The sequence below is a fragment of the Phyllostomus discolor genome, chromosome 13 (genome assembly GCF_004126475.2).
Source record: "Phyllostomus discolor isolate MPI-MPIP mPhyDis1 chromosome 13, mPhyDis1.pri.v3, whole genome shotgun sequence".
NCBI lineage: Eukaryota > Metazoa > Chordata > Mammalia > Chiroptera > Phyllostomidae > Phyllostomus > Phyllostomus discolor.
In genome coordinates, this window is record NC_040915.2 from 66,837,320 (window position 1) to 66,859,179 (window position 21,860).

General features: G+C 37.3%; 1 protein-coding gene across 5 annotated transcripts in view; it reads right to left on the bottom strand.

Annotated features, from left to right (window-relative positions):
• The window catches only part of ARHGAP32 (Rho GTPase activating protein 32), a 265,997-nt gene that overhangs the window by 57,259 nt on the left and 186,878 nt on the right, over positions 1–21,860 (bottom strand). For 4 of the 5 annotated variants that reach the window (XM_028527567.2, XM_036014652.1, XM_028527566.2 and 1 more), the window contains one exon: positions 11,685–11,766. In XM_028527567.2, coding sequence (XP_028383368.2) covers positions 11,685–11,766 — 82 coding nt within the window. Of the gene's footprint in view, positions 1–74; positions 838–11,684; positions 11,767–21,860 lie in introns of those variants that run through there. The other variant, XM_028527569.2, reaches the window with a different exon arrangement.

Sequence of the window (21,860 nt, forward strand, 5' to 3'; positions counted from 1 at the left end):
AAAAAATAGTCTCAGTGATATATTCTGAATGTTACTGAGGCGAACACGGGAGTAACCGATTGAGATATCCTTACCTCTTGCGGTGGCGCAGGTTTTCGGATCAATACTTAGGAGTATTCCAAATGACTGCACTTAGCAGCTGACTCCTCCGGATAGGACAGCTCTGCGTTCCATGCAAACACAGAGGGTGTCGCGATCGCCCCGGCTCAGACCTTCCCAGGCACAGGATACCTCTGAGTCAAACCTCCACTGCGCTTTCAGTCTCCCACCCCGTTTTCAGGCCCCCAGTGGCAGCTTTCCTGACTTGCTTTAGGTTCTGAGTCCAGCCTAGCTGGCTGGTGGGCGGGGGAGAGCAATCTCCTGCAGAAGCCGAATCCTTCCTTCTCGGCACCGCACGTCCGGCTCGGCAGCTCCAAGGCAACACTCAGCCCGCACTCACACTTGCAGAACAGGCTTCCCCGGTGTGGCTCCACCCATCAGCCTCACACAGGTGAAAACTTCCTGCTCAGAGAGCTCTAGTAGGCAATTGCTATTTAATTACGTCTTTGTTCTTTTTAAAAATACTGTTCAGTTGCTTATATTTGCTCTCTTGATGGGAGACACTGTCTCCAATAATAATGATGGCACTTAAGGCCCAAATAAGTAAGAGAAGGAATCGATACTTCATGCAGGAAGTATTGCCAGTAAAAATCTGAAGCATTAAACTAGCAGCAACAGACTACGAACATAACCCTTTAATATCTCTGCTGATAATAAGCTGTGATTGTTGTTCTTACACATAAAAAAAGTATCAATTTATACTGCCTCCATCTGAAAAATCCTGAGGCGGCAATTTCTTAACTATCTATAAAAAAAAAATAAAGTTCTTTTCAGAATTGAAAATCAAGAATTAAAAAAATTTTCTGGAGTATAGCCTCCTCCTTTATACACTGACCAAGTGTTAAAATTGCAACTTTACACCTGTAAAAATACTGAAGAGACTCAATATTTATAATAAATTACAGTACTATACTGTGTTAACTCTATTACAATTATTTGAAGAAATAAATGATGGAAAGAGATTAACATATTTTCCGCTCCAAATGACTTTTTACTAATAACCAATGTAAATCCACATTGAGAAACTTGTTGTTAACAAACAAGTAATGTTACAATGTGTCAGAAACGAGTCTACATACTTTACAAATAGTCTTTAATACAACCCTGTGAAGTTGACTGTAATATTATTCCCACTCAGAGAGAGGAAACCGAGGCAGAGGGATTAAGCAAGGTCACACAGGTAGAATTGTCACATTCAGGATAGACAGGGGTATTTATTATGCACCTTGCCAAAATCTTCTGCTCCTGATCAAATGCATTGTTTCCTTCCTGTTCGAACAGAGCTCTGAATACAAAACTGTTCATAAATTGGCAGCCACAATAAGAAAAACAATGAACTGATGTGATTTTAAAATATGAAAGACCACAGAAAATTCTAGTATGTGACAAGAACAAAACGTTGTTAATCTTTGCCAATGAAAAAATTGTGCGTTTATAGATTTTACTGAGTAGGAAATGAGGCTCTTAAAGTGTATTCATAGTGGAAAACTCAAAGGCACCCCTCTGTGGTTAAAATTTAAATTAAACTACCCCTCCTCCACCCTTTCCCTGGTCAGTACCAGAGACCGCAAGGGAAAGAGAAAAGGAAAATGGAAGGGGAAGAAGAGACAGAAAGAAGGGGAGGGGAAACCCATGCTGCGGAAAAGCCACTTTGGGAATACTCAGGACAATGCACAATCCCCTCGTATTTCCTAACGTATCAACATAGATAGGAATAAACAAATTCAACAATGGTTCACCTGAGCGCAGGCGAGTTCCTTCATAACAATAGCTCACACCTGAAACCCAAAAGGCCGCATTCAATGCCACACAGAAATGCATGGTAGGAAAAAATGAGTGTGTGCAAAAGCTGGGGAAATTGGAGTAAGGTCTGTAATCTAGTTCAACAGAATTGAACAATGTCAACTTTCTGGTTTGGATAACATACTACAGAGTTATGTAAGACGTTACAACTGGGAGAAGTTGAGTTTTTTGAGTATATGGGACCTCTATGCTGTTTCTTCAACTTCTTCTGAGACCACAATTAATTCAAAATCAAAAGCTGAATAACAGGGCTGACTGAAAAGCATTATGCTTTGTCTCCTGATGGCTGCTTATGGTATAGGAGAGGTCACATGCTATTTTTGCTCATATTTATCAAAATGTGTGGAGGATGCCCTGTGAAGGACTGTGTGTATCTGTGTGGACGAGGGGGTTGGGGCAAGCGAATTCACTGGAAAGGCAATGAAAAAACATTGCTATCATTCTATGAGAAGAACTGCCTAAATTCTGCAAACCCTTCACAGTAGGTCTGCAAATGCTGCCAGTTTAATAGACAAAAATACATCCAGAATCAGATTATCAGAGGTGGCTCACCACTGGTAGAACCACCCTCCTGGTCTCGGCCACCATCATTTCTTGCCACTGTCATTCCAAAAGCCACTGCCAAGCTTTGTCTTCACTGTGCCCTGTCCCATCCTTAACACAGCAACCAAAATGGTCCATTAAGGAAAGTCGAGTCAAATAACAACTGCCCAAAACATTCCAGTGTCTTCCTATCTAATTTTAAACGAAAGCCAAAATGGACAGTGGCCCCCGAGTCCCCACAGAGAACATGATCCTCTTTCACCTCTAGACCTCATCTCGTGTCATCACTCACTGCTTTAGCCCAACTGGCCTTCCTGCTGATCCTTGAGCAAGCTAGATGTACATCCAGCTCAGTACATTACCAGACGTAGTTAGCTAATTATTAATAAGAAAGGGGGCAAAGGGAATTAGACATTGAGCTTAGTAAACTAGGGAGCATAAGCCTGTTTAGCCAGGAGGCTATGGCTTCACACACTGCAGGGGATCCCAGCAGTTCTCTGTCAAGGGGATTAACACTCTTCCCTTCCCAGTACCAAATTGTTGGGCAGCACAGGGGGAGGTGCTTGGACATAGAGGCCTGTCAATCTAACTAGGGAGTGGACCTATCAGAAGCCAGCAAAAGCTTGGGAAGTTGATTGGTTATTTTGAAAAAGCACCTGGTTATAACTCCAGGGAAACAAAGATGCTCTCTCTCTGCTCCGTGACCCGGACTTGCCCCATTTGTTCATACGTTCTCTCTCTCACGGGGGAACACCTGCAACCACATGGATCAAGCTGTTGTGTGGGGCCCACAGCAGACCATGTGGGGTCCAAAGGACTAAGCCTTCATATGAATGTGTCCTTGCTGAGGACACAGCTGGACTTTTCCATGGTGTGTAGACAGAGATGAAACACAGGGGCAGACTTCTACCTGAATAAACCTTGCCAAACCACAATCTCCTGTGCGTGGGTCCGTGAAATGCTTTTCTCGTGATCTCGTGGAAGGGCCTGATTTCTACTGGCAATGAGTACACTTCACTGGCAGTTCCCCCTCTGGAAAGCTCTCACCCACGCATGTGCCCATCTCCCTTCCTCATCTCCAATTCTTGCTTGGAAAGAACCTTCTGATCAACCCTTCCCTGACCACTCTACCTGCTTTTCATTATAGCCCCATGTGAACCACACACCAGCCCCCCTGTCCCCCAAACCTCCCCCCAGGGCTCATTTTTCTCCCAGCGTCATCTGTCACACTACACATTCCACCTGTCTACCTTTGCCTCTCCCTCATCACACGTAATACAAACTCCAAAATGACAAGATTTCTGTCTGTTACGTTGATTGCTTTAGCCCTAGTACATAGTATGCACTCGATACCATTCTAATTAATGAATAAATGAATTCTGGAAATGTCCCAAAACAGAAAAATTGCTTTACTTAGGACAAGGAGGAGACTGACCAGGGACCTACTCCTGGCAAAGGCAAAAGGGTGCCTGGGAGTTTAAGAAACATTCTTGATAGCTATTGTGGGAACCGCCCATGCTTATCAATCACCTGTCTTGGAGTAAACATTATGTACGAAGGATACAAATCACTATAAAATAGGTTATCTGCCCACGAGCAAAACAAAACAGCATCAAATTCATTGACGTACACCATTTCCATGTGAGTGATAAACAATAGCTGCTATGGGCTGAAACGTTGTCCGTTATTTTCCAAAGTCGGGAACTGACTAAAACTTGCATTCTAAAAAATTATTTTAGCAGTTACCATTAAGATAAAGTAATGCATCATGAATCCACTATACATACAACCTTTTGGGAAGATAAAGATGAGTGAGACAAACTCGTCACTTGTGAGGACACTGCAGTTTACGAGCGAGTAAAATAGCTACTGTGAGATTCGAATGGGGTACACAGGAGACAGGGATAGGGAGAGATGGGCGGGGGAAATGTTTGTGGACAAAGGAGATCATGGCCTGTCTTAAAACGCAAGAAGGATTTCACCTGGGCAGCAGGGGGAGGAGGGCATTCAGGCTACGGGACCAGGAGGAGCAGAGGAAAGCTATGAAGTTCACGGTACCAGAGAAGTAGTCAGAGCCCAGCAGAGCACAGAGGGAGAAAGACTAGCATGGGAGAGAGGGGGAGGAGAGAGAGTGGCTAAAGTGCCATGTAAAATAGTTTGGAGTTACGTTTTATGTATAATGAAGACAGACTGAAAGATATTTTTGAATTAGAGAGGCATTAGAAAGATGATGGCTGAAACAGGCCAGCAAATTAAATAGGTTCCTACAAGCACTTTCCACCTAATTTCTGTCATGGTCTGTTCTGTTCTGTTCATGAAGGCCTGTGGAAACCCGAATACGTCTTTACTTACTCCTGTTGCAATAAAAGCAAAATATATTAAATACTTGTTTTGAGAGAAAGAACAAAAAACTATCTTTATTCAATGTTCTACAGTGGGAAGAATTCTGGGTTTTGAGTTAATCACAAAGGAGTTAATCTTTGTCTAGTACTTGGTAGGGTGCCTAGCACACAGTGTGACTACACATAAGTGCTGGCTATGATTACTATCAGGTGTCAGATTTCAGCAAGTCCTGTTGTGAAACCTCAGGCACATTGTTTAACCTTTCCTCTGCTGTTCCACCTGTTACAAAAGGATTGTGATGGGGAGCTAGAAACATATCAAGATTCAAATTCCAATGTAAACAATGTGAATTCAAGTATCATAAACTCTAAAGCACTTTGCAAATATGTGGAATTACCAATTTTCTAACTGTTTTTCCCTGGTGCAAAGTGAGAAAACAGAATCTTGAGCTATGCCTTGCAATATATTAAGAGAGAAAATTCCCCAGTGCACTCTAGCACTCTGGTCCTCCTTTGAATCTTACACCAGTGCCTCCTAGGATACTGATTCAAATAATCTGATTCTTAAAGTATCTGGGGGCTACTCCAGAATACAAGTAAGCGTATGTTCAATGGGAAGATTATTCAATACAACATTCCACATAGGGTAAGTGAAAACCTGGACCTACTTTATAGAATGGTTAGCCACTTCATGCTAAAGTAACATGTAAAGAAATATGATTACAGAAAAGCAAGTGCTGGAAACACACACACACACACACACCCAGAAACAATCCCGAAGCAAACAAATGAAAACAGAGGTTAAAACCCTACAATTAAGCAAAATTACAAGTAACACAACAAAAAAGCTAGATATTAGAGGAACAGTTTCCTAAAAGAACACAACAAAATGAGAGCTTCGGCTACTTCTGTCTGCTCACCAAAAAATTCAGCTGTCATCAAAGAAGGCAAAAACTTGTGATGCCAACTCCATTAGAGGGACAAAGAGGCTCCTTTCCCCGCCACAACTCGATGAAAATTACTGTGACTCATCTGTTCCTGTGGAATACCTGGAGATACTGGTAAATGGGTTGTGCCAAGAATAATATATTAACTAAGTATCTATGTAAACTAAACAGATCTAGTGTCTGACGGCCTTTCAGTGACATAAAATAGCAAATACACATAAAGAAAAAAATAACAGCTGACATTTATTAAGTATCCAGGGGCTTTAAGTGCCTTATCCCTAATGTTCAAAAGAATCTTGCTTCACTTTTCAGATAAGGAAACTGGAAATCAGAGAAGCCGAATGACCACACACAGGCAGTAACCACCTGGCACAGGGATTAAAGCTCAAGGTTAGAGCCTTGCTCTTTGTCCTTTCAAGTGTGTTGCTTCTGACACAGGTATGTCAATTAAATAAAATATCTAAAGCTATTAATAGCTATTAAAGCTATTATCAAAAATATCTATTTTATGGGGTAGGTGCATTAAGGAGGACTCTTGGAAACTCCCTATTTGCACAGGATGGAGTAAAGGGGTGAATACAATCTCTTTTCATATTTCATACAGTAATACATGATCATATTAAAGGACTCAATACCAAAGCACACCACGAAAAAACGGAATGTCTCTTGCTACCTCCACAATCCTATTCTTTTCACCTAGGTATGTATCCTTCAGATTCTCTTCTACAAATTTACAATGGAATTATACTGTTCTGTAATTTGCTTTTTCATTTAAAAATACCCCACAGAAAAAGAATGCCCTAGATTAGCACATATGCCTCTATTCTGCTTTTGGACAGTTGCAGAGTATTTCACAGTATGGAAGCATCAAATCTATTTTGAAAATATGATTTCCAACATTTGTATATTAAAGCGATACTGCAAAATATATTCATCTGGATGGGAGGTATATTTTAAAAACACAAAGTGACCAATCCAAAAATGACAAGGACTTGAATAGGCATTTCTCAAAGGAGAAATACAAAAGGCCAATTAGCACATGAAAAGATGCTCCACATCATCTTTCCGTATAATTACCACCTGGGTCAACAGAAAGAACACTACCAGCCACTTGGCAATCCTCCCACCTAACCATCCCAGTCATCTGTGCCTCTCCTCTTAGAAGGTCATTGCTATCCTAGCTTCTAGCACCAACCCCATCGATTGTGAACTCTCTTTGTTTACATGGATTTTTACAATGTAAGTTTGTATGTATATCAGGCTTCTTTCAGCAGCATTTATTTTTGTGAGATTCACCCATGTTGTTACATAGAGCCATAACCCATTCCATTTCTATTGGTGTAGAGAAAGCCACTGAGTGAACATGTCTTTATTTACTATACCTTTAAGTTTTTCTAGTTTTCTGGCTTTTAGGAATTAGGAAGGAGGCTGCTGGGAACATCCTGTGTCTACACCATAGTGTATAAAGAATGACTGTCTCACATTATGCTCCCAGTAGCAGTATGAGGATTCCCACTGATGTATATATCCTCACCGACTTTTGGTATTCTTACTCTTAAATTTTAACCATTCTAGTGGGTGTGTATTGGGTCAATGAGGTTTTCATTTGCATTTCCCTAAAGACTAATAATGCTGAACATCTTATCACATGCTCACTGAGTATTCTGGATATTTGCTGTGAAGTATCTGGTCAAATTTTCAATTAAAATATCATTTTATCTGTTGCTTTCTATGTGCTTCTTCCAGTCTGGTTGTCTGACTTTTCTCAGATATGAGTATTGCAAATATATTTTCACTTTGTGATTTGCCTTTTTCATTATCATACTAGCATGATATGACAGTACTCTGCACTTTAATTTTAATTATTAGGTGTTTCAATTATGATTACTGCTTTATGCCTAACCTAACACCATGAAAATATATCATGAGGATATTCTACTGAGTTATCGTTTAAAAGTTGTGTTTTATCTTCTACATACAGATCTATAATTGTGCTGGAAAGGATTTTGTACGTGGGGTTAAATAAAGATCAGATATGTCATTGCCCAGGTAACCTAACACCGCTGTTTGAAATGACTGCCTTTTGGAAGATGCACTGCAATGCCACTTTTATCACAAATCAAGAAATCCACAGTGGGTTTCTGAACCCAGTTCTGTTCCACTGAGCCATTTGTCTGTCCTGCATTAATACCAGTATCTTAATTAATGAAGTTTTCACCATAAGTCTTGATATCCATTACAGTAACTTTCCCACTTTTTCTAGTCTTCAAAATTGTCTTCAGTATTTTTGGATCTGCAGTTCCACATACATTTTAGAATCAACTGTCAATTTCTACAAAAATTCCAACTCAAAACTTGGGGCGCTTACTGGTAACTCTGCCCTGCTGGATTCTAAACTGCAGTCCCCGCCCGCCCACCCCAGCACTGTGACTGTCTCTACTAGACCAGCAGATGCACCAGGGGAACGACGTCTCCATCTACTGGGGTCACGCCCCCCTGGATTTCCGTCTTCTGCTTAGCCTTACTTGTTTACTGCCTTACTAATTCTTGAATGTTTCAAAGAGATATTTTCATTTCCATCCAAATTGTCTAACTCTTCTCAGAGGGAAGGTTTGTCTAAATTCTCTAGTCCTCCATTTTTAGAAGTTACACCTCAAGAATAAGCTTTGCTTTTCTTCTCTTTTCACCTTTTTATTTCGTAGTTTATTTTTCTTTCTTCATTATTTCTCCCCACAGTCCTCCCTTTCTCCCTCCCTTCCCCACCCTCCTTTTGCTTACTTTATAGAGTAAAGGTAAATACTATTAGAAGATGGAGAATTCCACCTTGGAAACTGCAAAAAAAAAAAAAAAAGACCCAAAGTTGATCCTAAAAATAAAATATATGAGAATTTAAGAATTTATTAGATAGACTTAAGAGATGCCTACACAGGGGAAAGAGTCAGTGAACTTTGAGAGCGGTCGCTAGACAGTATCCAAACTGGAAAGAGGATGTGTGAGACAATGTCGAAGAATGTGACTGGTGTGCAAGGCAGGGAGGTGCAGGGAACTGCGTGAAAGGAATAACTGAAGAGAAAACAGTCCAGAACATTAAAAACTTAGAGAACGAAATCAATAAAAAGATGCAACTGCTTGGTAAACTCCAAGCAGGACATGATGATTCATTAATTTCAAGTTTACATACACAAATACTTGGACAAATTGAGAACATTAAGAAGATCTCCAAAGAGAAATTTTTTTCCTATTGACCTTGTTGTGTAATAATATAGGGAGATTTAAACTTCAGTCTCAAACTATAGCTACATCTTTCAGATTTGGCATCTAACAGTGACAGATGGCAATGTTAAAAATAAATAGAACATTCAAGTTGCTTGTACTGTGGGCAAAGACAGTTTTAACGTGTGAAACGAGCCTAGGGCTGATAGAACTCACATCATCCTTTCCAAAATGTATTAAGAATGCACATTTCCCCATGACAATCCTGCGATGCTGCTCACAGAAACTAAAATAGTTCGCTTGTGAAGGGGTGCTGTCATTCTATGTCATTACTAATTTAGAATTAATAATGCCAATATGAGTCTATCAGTGGAAACCTATTTCCCAGAAATATCAATAACTGATTAATTTTTTCAAGTTTCAAAAGCTTCTGGAGGTTATCACAATTAGAAATGTCACTTTCTAATCCAAAACATGAGATAGTATATGACTGATACAGTTTAATACCAATATTAAGCTAATTAAAAAAATAAATTTACAGTATATCTGAGGCAAAATTATCAAAGATGAGGCTTAATAACTAATAAAAGTTAAGCTTTTACAGAAGAAATTTATAAAAATAATGCAAAAGGAACCACAATAAATTTTGATGTTAATTTTTAATAACTTCAAAGTACTGATCACAAATACAATCATCTCACAGATAAAAAGTATTTGAATTCAACACACTTTTATGAGAAAATCACTCAAAAAACTAAGAATTGAAGGGTCCCTCCTCAACCTGCCAAAGGGCAGCTGCAAAAACCCCATGGTTAATTCTAGTTAATGGCCGGGAACTTTCTCCTGAGATCAAAAACAAGGCAAGGATGCCAATTCTTAAAACTTCTATTCAACATTATATTAGAGGTTCTTGCTAAAGCAATTGGGCAAGAAAATGGAAAAAAAAATCAAGACTGTTAGGAAAAAAGTAAAAATATCTCTATTCACAGGTAACATGATCTTGTAAATAGAATATACCAAGGAATCCACTAAATATTACAGAATAAACATTTTGACAATGTTTCAGAATATGAAATTAACATATAAAATTGTATTTCTATGTACTTGCAGTGAATAAGAAATTAAATTTTAAAAATTCATTTTAATAGCATCAAAAAGAAAAGAATAAAAAATAAATTCAACAAAAGAAATACAAATTTTATATCCTGAAAAAACAAAACATTTAAAATAATTAAAGAAGATCTAAATAAATGGAATAATTCCCCATGTTCATGGATTGGAAGATTTAATAAATAATGACAAGATGGTAATACTTCCCACATTGATATATAGATTCAATACAATCCCTATCAGAATCTCAGCTCACTGTTTGTAAAAATGAAAAAGTTGATTCTAAAATTCATAAGGAATTGCAAGGGACCCAGAAAAGCCAATTAACCTTGAAAAAGAATAAAGTAGGACTTCCCAATTGCAAATTTTACTACAAAACAGCAGTAATTAAGACATGGTGGTATCGGCATAAAAACAGACATACAGGTCAATGGAGTAGAATAGAAAATCCAAAAATAACTTCTTATGTCTATAGTCAACTGACTTTCAATAAGTGAGTCGAGACAATTTAATGGGGAGGCAGTAATCTTTTCCACAAACAATGCTGGGACAGCTGAACATCCAAAGGATTGGACCTTACGCCACAAACAAAAATTATCTCAAAATGGATCATAGGTTAAAATTTAAGATCTAAAACTATAAACTTCTTAAAAGAATATTTAGGAGTATATCTTGACATTGGGTTAAGCAAAGCCTTCTTAGATAAGATATAAAAGCACAAATGACAGAAGAAAAAAAATAAATTGAACTTCATCAAAATTAAAAACTGTTATGCCTCAGTGGCTTCATAGGCAGAGTTGGGAAAATATTAAATAAGTAAAGAATAAACTGCATCCTCCTAATTTTACACAAAGAACCTAAAACTAGAAAATACATTACAGTAAACAGTACAAATAAATTCTGAAGCCCAGAAATGTTTTTCCTTTTCTTTTATTGGGGGTGAGGGCTAGGGGTGGTAGAGCAGGGAAGAGTGGAGGAAATATAAATTAGGAAAAATAAATTTGAGTACTGCTTATTCTCCCAAAAACCTTTGTCTTTTCTTTAATTTTCTTTTGAAAATTTACATCGCATTTAAAAATTCCAGACTAGATACTCTGTAGTATTTGCCAAGATTAAGTCATCCCAATATGAAAAATTTTAACACTGCTTTAATTATTTGTAAAATACTCTACATATTTATACAGCACTGCAAATATACTATATAAGTAAGAAATGCTATATAAAATAGTTTTGAAATTCAAAAGCACCAATAAAATATCATTCCCTTCATCTATTAATTTTCAGCTAATCATACTATCTCTCTGTCAGTTCTTTAAAACTAATTTTTATCATTTTATACATTAATAAGCTATATTCCTACAATATAATTGTAAAAACAAATAATAACAAAGCTTAATGGAGCAAATAGTTCTATAAAGTTGTCTAAAATTCTGAGTGCACATAAACCTTTGTGAAATGATCAATAAAGAAATAAAAATCTCAATATCAAAGCCATGTAATACAAAGAACACACATCACAGCAGCAAATACAAAGAGCAGCAAATGAGCTCTGTGACCAGAAGGGACCATCTGTGCAGTTAAGCAGTTGATAAAATAACCAACCGCACTAACATAAAAGAGTACTCACCTGGTTTTGGCACTGAGTTGGTCACTGACTGGGGAACTTTCTGATTAATTAACTCAACACAGTGTCCAGGGAAGAGCCCCACCTAAGAAAAGCAGCAAAGACAGGATTTTAAACCAGAGAACAGACCAGTGTGTGAACAATGCCAATCCAATTCCAGTAATGTCCTCCACGGTCCCTCCCAAATGATTCCACTATTCCAAAACTGCAGAACACAGAGGATGCCAATTACACAAACAAACAATAAAACAATCTGTTGCTATGCATATACCGAGTTATGTCTTTTAATTGCCCAAATATCTCAGTCTGCTTTTTAGCTTTTCGTTTCCCACACTTTTTTTACACTAATTAAAATATTTAATCTGACACCAACCTATGCATTAATAGGTATAATTTTTACCACTCAATAATATACTCTGCTGAAATTTCAATCTAGTTGTGTTAATATCTTTCCTGTCAATTTTTATATTTGTTATCATCTCTATAATTTTTAAAAAACTACACTAAGCCACATTCACATTTTTAAAAATTTTCTCTTCTTCCACAGGTTTCATGAAAAATGACAAAACTAAAACAAACTGGTTAAACAACTGCTCATTTAAAATCTGGGTTCTTACTGTGGTTAAAGAGCTAGCAGTGTGTGGATATGTGGGAAAGCAAGAGAGAGCAAAAAGAAAAGAAAAGGCCAGTCTCAGCATGTGGCTCTGAAAAACACACTACTTGGTGGAGTTACTCAGGCCCAGGTCAAATCCTACTGAGTCGAATGCTAGGAAAAGACTACAGTGCAGCCAAAAGAATGACTACAGAGATAAACAGCCTGGGAACAAAAGTAAGAAGGAAATCTTTACCAATATTTATAGATGTTTCTTTAATGGGAATATAGTTGAGCTGCCATGCAGCAGATGTTAAAGCTGAAACATGAAAATTACATCACTTTGTACACCCCCATGTAGACAGGCTCTGGGGAAGAATGCAATGGTCTTCCAAGAATATGATTCATCATGAAGTTCTGAGCCGTACGATTTCCATCTGTGCAGGATTAGTTTCACATACTCATTTGCTGCATTATTATTTCAATTTCTGGATCAATAGTCTATGGTAGTTCTTCAAATTATAAAGATGTAACCAGTTATCATGAGCTAAAATGGGGCTATTAACAATGATCAGTTTTGTTTGAAAGATTTGAATTTGGGATTAAGTAAGATAAAATAACTGTAGTAAGTACTAATATGTCAATAATCACCCTAAATGTGAATGGACAGAATTCACCAATCAAAAGGCACCAAGTACCAGATTAGGTTAAAAAACATGACCCAGCTATATGCTGCCTTCAGGAGACTCATCTCTGCTACAAAACCAAACACAGGCTCACTCACTGTAAGGGGTGAACGATGACACTCCAGGCAAATGGTATTCAGAGAAAGAAAATGCAGTTATATTTATATCAAATGAAGTAGATTTCATGACAAAAAAATAAAGAGACATATATGGACATTTTACAGTGACAGAGAGGCCAATCCATCAAAAAGATAAACATTTTATTAATATATAAGCACCCAACCCAGGAGCATGAAAATACACAAAGCAATTATTAACAGACCTGTAGGGAGGAATTAACAATACCCCGCTTATTAATGGACAGATCATGAAGACTGAGTCTACTTGGAAATACTGGCTTTAAATGACATGAAGCAGATGGACCTAGTAGATATATTAGAACTTTCCATCCAAAGCAGGAGACACATTCATCTCAAGTGTACATGGAACATTCTCAAGGACAGACCATATGTTGAGACAGAAAACAAGTCTCAAATAAATTTAAGACTGAAATCCTAACAAGCATCTAGTCTAACCGAAGTGGTATGAAACTAGAAATCAACTATAGAAAGGAAGCTGGGAACATCACAAATCCGTGGAAACTAAACAACATGCTACTGAACCACTACTACTGGGTCAAAGAACAAGTAAAAGAAGAACCCAAAAGATACAGATACACAAATGAAAATGAAAATAGGACATACTATAATTTCTGGTATGCAAAAAAAGCAGTACTAACAGGGAATTCACTAATAAAAAAACCTAACATTACACCTCAAGGAGCTAGAAAAGGAAGAACAAACAAAGCTCAAAGTTAGTAGAAGGAAGAAATAATTAAAATCAGAGTGAAAAAAGTGAAAGAAAACAAAAAGACAATAGAAAAAATTAATAAAAACAAATGCTTCTTTGAAAACAAAAAAATTGACAAAGTTCTAGGTAAATTGACTAAGAAAAAATAAAAAGACTCAAATTAATAAAATCAGAAATAAAAAAGTTCAAATTAAAATGATACAATATAAATACAAAGGATTATACAAGGGTACTATGAAAAGCTATAGGTCACTAAATTAAAAACCTAGAGGTCACGTGCTTCAAATTCTTAGAAGCACACAACCTTTCTAGATTAAACCATGAAGAATTAGAAAACCTGAATAGACTGATCAGTAGTTAACAAAATTAAAACACTACTTAAAAGCATCCTAAAACATAAAAGTCCAGGACTACATGGCTTCAACTGGTGAATTCTATTGTACAAAACATTCAAAAAAGATTTAATATGTTTCCTTCTCAAACTCTCCCAAGAAACTGAAAAGGAAGGAATACTTGCTCATTCCTTTCACAAAGCAAAGATTACCCTGACAGTAAAAGCAGGCAAGGGCAGCATACACACACACTCACTTACAGGCTGGCATCTCTGATGAACATAGATAAAAGAAATCCTCAACAAAATACCAGCAAACAGAATACAATACTACACTAAAAGTATCCCCTGCCACAATCAAGTGGGATTCAGGGATACAGGGATGACTCAACATCTGCAAATCAATAAACATGACACACCACAATGACAAAATGAAAGATGAAAATCATATGATGATCTCAACAGATGCATTAAAAGCACTTGAAAAGATATGACATCCATTTATAATGAAAACTCTCAATGAGTATAAAAGAAACATACTTCAACATAATAAAAGCCACACATGAGAAACCTTCAGCTAACATCATACGCAAAAGTAAAAAACTGAAAGCTTTTCCTATAAGACGAGGACACGACAGGGATGCTCACTCTCACCAATGTCATTCAACACAGTGCTGGAAGTACTAGCCAGAGCAATTAGGCAAGAAATAAGTAAATAAAAGGTGCCTATATTGAAAAAGAAGTAAAAATGTCACTATTTGCAAATCACATGATTTTATACATTAAAAAGCCCTTCAGACTCACCCAAACAATATTAGAAATAGTAAGATATTACAGTAAAGTTGCAGGATACACAATCAATATACAAAAATCTGCTCCATTTCTATAGAAATATTAAAAGACAACCCCATTTATAATCACAATAAAAGAATAAAATACCTAGGAATAAACTTAATACATTAAGTGAAGGGCCTGTACACTGAAAACTATGACATTGTTGAAAGAAATTAAAGATACAAAAAAATGGAAAGATATTCTATATTCATGGATTGGAAGACTGAACACTGTTAAAAAGTCCATATTACCTAATGGAATATACAGATTCAATGCAATCCCTATCACAATCCCAATGGCATTTTTCACAGAAATAGACCAAAAATTCTCAAATATGTATGAAACTCCCAAAGACTCTATACTCCCAAAGCAATCCAGAGGGGAAAAAAATCTGGAGTTTTCACATACACTGATTTCAAACTACGCTACATCCCTGGCCAGTTGGTTGGAGCATCATCCCACACACCCAAAGGTTGTGGGTTCAATCCTGACCAGGGCATGTATGGTAGGCAACCAACTAATGTTTCTTATTCACATCAATGTCTTTTGTCTGTCTCTCTCTCTCTACCCCACCCATTTTCTCTCTCTCTTAAAAAAATAAATAAACATATCTTCTGGTGAAAGTTAAAAAAAAGAAGAAGAATCAAACTATGCTATAAACCTATAGTAATCAAAACAGTATAGCATTGGCAGAAAAACTGAAACACAGGCCAATGGAACAGAATTGAGAGTTTGGAAATAACCCCACACATATAAGGAAAAGTAATTTATGAGAAAAGAGCCAAAAATATGCAATGGAGAGAGCAAAGTCTCTTCAATAAGTGGGGCTGGGAAAATTGGACAGCCATATTCAGAACAATGAAACTAGACCAGTGTCTTACAGCACACATTAGATTCACTCAAGTGAATTAAAAATTTGAATGCAAGAACTGAAACAATAAAAGTCATAGACGAAAACAGAAAACATAGGCACTTAGCTTCTGTACATAGGTCTCAGAAGTGTTTTTGTGAATTTGACTCCTAGGCAAGGGAAACAAAAGTGATAATAAATGAATGCAACCATATCAAAGTAAAAAGCTTTTGCACAGCCAAAGAAACTGTCAATGAGACCTGGCCGGGAGGCTCAGTTAGTTGGATTGTTGTCCCGCACATCAAAATGCTGCAGGTTCAATCCCTGGTTGGGTGCATACAGGAGGCAACAATCAATGTTTCTCCCTCTCCTCTCCCCCCCCTTCCTCTCTCTCTAAAGACAATAGACATATTCTTGGGTGAGGATTAAAAAGGTAAATACACACAAGAATTAACCCTAAAATATAGTTAATAAACATTGATACTTTTTGATGATACTTTAAGCTAATACTCCAACAAATGTAAATAATTCTGGTAAACTCAAAATAGCAAACATTAAAAGAAGTTGCAACTATGGCAACATGACATATGAATTATGGCATCCTGTTTTATATATTATTCTTTCTGAAGCAGCAGCAATTTCTAAAGCTCTAATTTACATGCCTGGGAAGAGTGAGGGGAATTGGCAGCGGCCAAAATGAGATTCAACTCTAGGAAGGTGAGCAAGGAAGAAAAGACCAGCATCTAGGCCCACTGGGGAGAGGAGTAAGTAGGTAGTAAAAATATAGTAATAGAAGAAGAACAATATAAAGAGAGAGCTGGAACAGGTTAGGGGTGGCCTTAGATGGAGAGAGGACCTTCAATTTGGTCATTTTCCCCAAGTGTTGGAGTTAAAGTGAGAAGCCAGAGATGCCCTTACAGCCCATGGTAAGCTGGTCAAGGTTTAGCAGCTGGCTCTTCAGAAGGACAGGCCTTGATCTGGAGTCTGCCAGCTGTTCACAGTGTCAGTACCCCCACCTTGGCTGGCCTCAGTTACCAAGGTAACACAACTGAATGCAGAGGACCACACAGTACACCGGTGGAAGTAATTCCAGAGCACAAGTAACAATATTTTTTTAAAGTTTTAAGTATTTACTACCTTTGTTTTCAATAAAAATTTATTAAATTATAAATGCAGATGCTTTAATGTTTAATAATGGCTGTGTTTAATAACTGCCCCACAAAATTCCTAAAAATTACCCAGCTGGTTCAGCTCACCACCAATCTCCTATCTCTAGGTCCGGTGCCTGCCCCACCTCTATATCCCTGGAAACAGGTTTACAGCAGCTTGACGAGAACACGGCTTTCCAAGCATAAGGAGGGATCTGAAAGGAACACACTGCGATCTGCCTCTCCTGATCTTCTTCCACCTTGAAGATATGCTCACACTATAAAGAAAATAGGTTTGGCTATAAAAATGAATGTCCTGGAAGATATTTTGGTACAACTCAGAGGAAATATTAGATATGGAGCTACTGCAATCAAATAGCCAAGACCTTCAGCAGCAGGGAGAATGTGAAGGAATCACTGCGGAAGGATGAAGCACTGTCCTAACTATGGTCTCTTTGAGGTGTAACCAATTGATATCTAAAGAGGAATTTCAACACAATATGTGTTCACCACTAACTTTTCAAGAAAGTCCTATTTTAATGGTTTATTTATTTAATTCATGGCTAGTGAACCTTTAATTAAGCTTAGTAAAGGACCACTCTTACCCCCAGGGATATATACCACAGAGTTTTCACCAGCCGAACTGACCTGGCCCCAGAGTTTCCAATGTCTTCATTTCCTGTCTACAGCTTCCTGTCTCCCTGGGTCTCTAGTGTTCATATCCATAATGAGTGAGGTTCCAATTCAGAGATACCGCAACCTCTGCCTTCCTGTATTTCCATCCCCCGCCCCCGCCACAGGGTACCTATCTCCCTTCCAATACCTTTTTCTGATAACCAATATGAACTCTGTGATTGACCAAGTTGAAGTTTTTAAAAAATCAGTACCCTTAATTTCCTTGCAGTATTATTCTTCTACCAAACTGATCCAGCAAACCCAAACTGAGTCAGTACACGTCCCTGCTTGCATGCCTCTGCATTGCTGGAGGAAAACCACATCACTAGGGAGGTTCAAAGCAAGACAAGTTCATAGTCTGTCACCTAGAAATGCCCCTTATTTCCCTCCACTCCCCAAGCTTTCTCAGGGAACCAGTCCTCTTAGGTGTCTGTCTAGTCCGACCTCCATACCCCTGCCAATGCTGATCAGACCACAAGTTAATGACTGTCTCCTAAATTTGTAAACAGTTAGAATTTTTAATCATCTCCACTGAGCTGTTATAACTAGCAGATATTGTTTTTAAAAAGAAAGAAGAGGATGAGATAAAGAAGCAGCAGCTGCTATGAAGCAAAAAAGTGGAAGCAAATTCCCTCAATTCCTTACTTCCCAGTTTCTGGTTCCATTTACTTGTGGCCCAACCATTCTTGCATTGGGTTTTTTAAGGGTATTCCTATTTATATCTCTCTCTCTCCTCACTCCCCCACCACCTCCCCCCAAAATACCACATTTCTTCTGGTTTCTCTGCCTGATTTATACTTCAACTAAACCTTAAATGCCAGCTCCCTAATTTCTACTTTTAAAAAACATTATTCTTGCAGTAGGATATACAGGTTTGAGACTCAGAAACAAGATCAGGGATTAGGATATAAATCTGGAATTTGAGCATATATATGGTATTTTAAGCTAAGGAGTGAATACGATAGTTTAGGACAAAGAAGGAGAATGAGAAGGAAGTCCAACTGAAACTTCTAAGTCTAGTAGAGAAGGATGTGGTATAAAAGAAGACCGAGAAGATGGGAGGGACTCTTAGAGTGCTGTCATATCTATCAAGAGAACATGTCAGGAAAAGATAAATCAAATATTGTTGACAGTAAAAGTACCATAAGAAGAGTAACAAAGTATCCATTCTTTGCATGAGGCCAAAAGGAGACCATTTCATGCAACAGAAGAAACCAAGGGTAAAGGATATATTTGTGATAGGTGAATGTAGTAATGATGGTCCTAGAACTTAAGCTGGATCAGAAGGCCAGTAAAGACAGGAGGGGGTGATGGCAGAAACTTGAGGGGCCAAAGGAACAATACTAAGAATGAATGTAGAGTGTAATCACTTATTAAACAGCAAATAACTAACAAATGAGATTAAATTTCTGTTCCCGGTAAGCTCAATGAATATTAAATAAGACAAAATTATACCTGCTTTGAAATTATAATTACTTTGCCTTACCTTTCCTCCTTGGAAGGAGCAAGAAGAAGACAGAGGAGGCATTATAAGTGGAGGACAGGTAGATGGTAAGAGAAGCCCGTGAAATGGGGAGGAAATGAAAGTTAAGTTTGTCTGGAACACTGAATTTATAAAACAGAGTAGCAGAGAGTAAGACTGGAAAAGAAATAACGAGGTTAGAGATCGCAGATGGCCTTACGTATCATGAAAAGGGGTTTGAAGTTTCTTCTGAATGAAATGAAAGTGATAGCTTCTGAGGCACATAGGGAAAAGAATGGTTAAGAAAATACTAATAGCTGTGAATACCTTTCAGGATAGAAGGAACGAAGACAAGAAGAAGACCACCTTAGAAATTTACAAACATAGACTAGAAAAGAATTAGCAAAAGCCTATAGTACAAAATGGCATGAAAAATAAAGAAGAGTATAAGAATATGTAAGTTTTGAGAGTTCTTTATATGTTATGAATACTATCAGATATAATCATTGCAAATATTTTTTCCAATATCTGGCTTGTCTTTTTATTCTCTTATTAGTAATGTCTTCAAAGAGCAGAAGTTTTTTTTAAATTTTGGTGAAATTCAATTTATTATCTTATGAACCATTCTTTTGATGTTGCCTCTAAGAATTCTTTGCTTAAGCCGAAGTCACAAAAGTTTTCTCCTAATTTTCTTCTGGATGCTTTATAGTTTAAGCTTTATATTTGGGAAGATGATCCATTTTGAGTTAATTTTTGCAGATGGCACAAGAAATAAATCAAAGTCTCTCAGAAGGCATATGGATATCCAATTGTTCCCATACCATTTGTAAAACAGACCTCGTTTTCTTCACGGAAATGACGTGGAACCTCTGCTGGAAACCAGTTGTACCTGTACACACAGGTTTGTATCTGGGCTCTGTGTTCCGTTCCACTTTTCTGCGTGCCCACCAGTAACACACTTTTGATATTGTAGCTCTACAGTGATTCTTCAATTAGTGTTAGCTCTCTGACTTTGTTTTTCTTTTTCAGATCTGTCTGGCTGTTCTACTCTAGGTCCTTTGTATTTCCAAATACATTGTTTAATCTGTTTATCAATTTCTAAAAAAGAAGCTTGCTGAGATTTTGCCTGGGATCAATTTAGGGAGAAATGACACCTTAGCAATAAAAAGATACACAACTCATACACAGGATATACCTCCCCATTTATTTGAATAATCTTTGACTTCTCTCAGAAACGTTTTATAGTTTTTAGCGCACCAATGTTTTGTACCTTTATTCAGATATATCCCTAGGTAGTTCATATTTTGATGCTATTATTAATGGGTCTCATTATGTTTTCTGACTGACATAAATGCTGCTCTACTGTGGACTACATTTAAAGTAACAAGATTCTCACACAGCTATCCCAAGTATTTATATTTAAAGTAAATACTGTGTACTTTAAATTCATAAATTACTTTTCTTTTTTCTCTTTTATATTATGTGAAAAAGTATACTGACTTTTTTGAAACTGTGTTTGTGGGTAGTTATTTCATTTGTAAACTCATATCATTTGTAAATTTCACTTCAGAATCTTAAAGAGTTTATAAAACATTTAGCATATTAAGGGGTTATAAAAATTGATGAGGTTAAGAACTATTGCTCAGAGTCATTTAGTCAATAATTTTCATGAAGCTGAATGTTAAGCATCATTTAGTAGGACATATTCTAATGTTACAAATTAACAAAAAGCTATCAAGGAACAAATTTATCTCTAAATATCAATGGCAGCTGCTAACCACGCTAATAAGAAAGATAAAAACAGCTACAAGAAGTACAGAAAATAATTTAAAGAAATTTACATATTTTTGTGATCTAAGGGGGAAAACACAAAACTGAAACTTACCCGCCTTGTGTTCTGGTCCTGGTTATACCATTGCTCAGTGTCTTTGTGAGTCAGAACAATTTATCTCAATTCCTTTCTGTCCAGAATTCTATCATTTTAAAAGGACAGTGTAGGCCCAGATGATTCACTGTCATCTTCTCCACTACAGAAATCCATGACTCTCACAAGTAGACACGTAGAAGCCAAGTAGACAAGGAATTTAACGATTTATTAAATTACTTCTATGGCCTGTTCTGTGGCCAGAATTCCTAGGTCTCTAAGCTCTGACACCAGACAGCAGAATACCAAGGGGCTAGTTGTTTACCTCCTGTCTGCTTTAGTTTCCTCATCAGTAAAACAGAGACAGTAATGGCACCTTTCTCAGAGTTGTGAGAATTAGAGATTAAAACACTTAGAACTGCACACTTAGGAAATGCTACAAATTATGTCTTTGTAGTATCACATACTGAATATTTTGTCTTCCTCGAAATTATGTAACATTACAGATGAAAATGTACAGTACATGATTTCCTGTGAATGCACTAGAGAAGAGACGGTTTGCGCCATTTGATTGTGAGTAATAAAAAGGCGCAGCTCTGGATTCCATACACAAAGATGGTAGTCTTTACAAAAATAATCAGGTAAATTGCCCTCTTCCATTAAACCACTACAATGAACAAGGTTCCAAGTATCTTCCATTTTACACAGAGACTACTTTTCTGAAAATAACTTATATGGAAAGAAGTAAGAACATTTTTATTGTCCAAGTATTGGTTCTTTGATACTTGTGCCCCAAAGCACTTACATAACAATCTGTGGTAACTGAAAAATAAAACAGCGGATCTCGACCCCCTCGTGGAGAACCAAGAGAATGTGAGTGGCACAAAA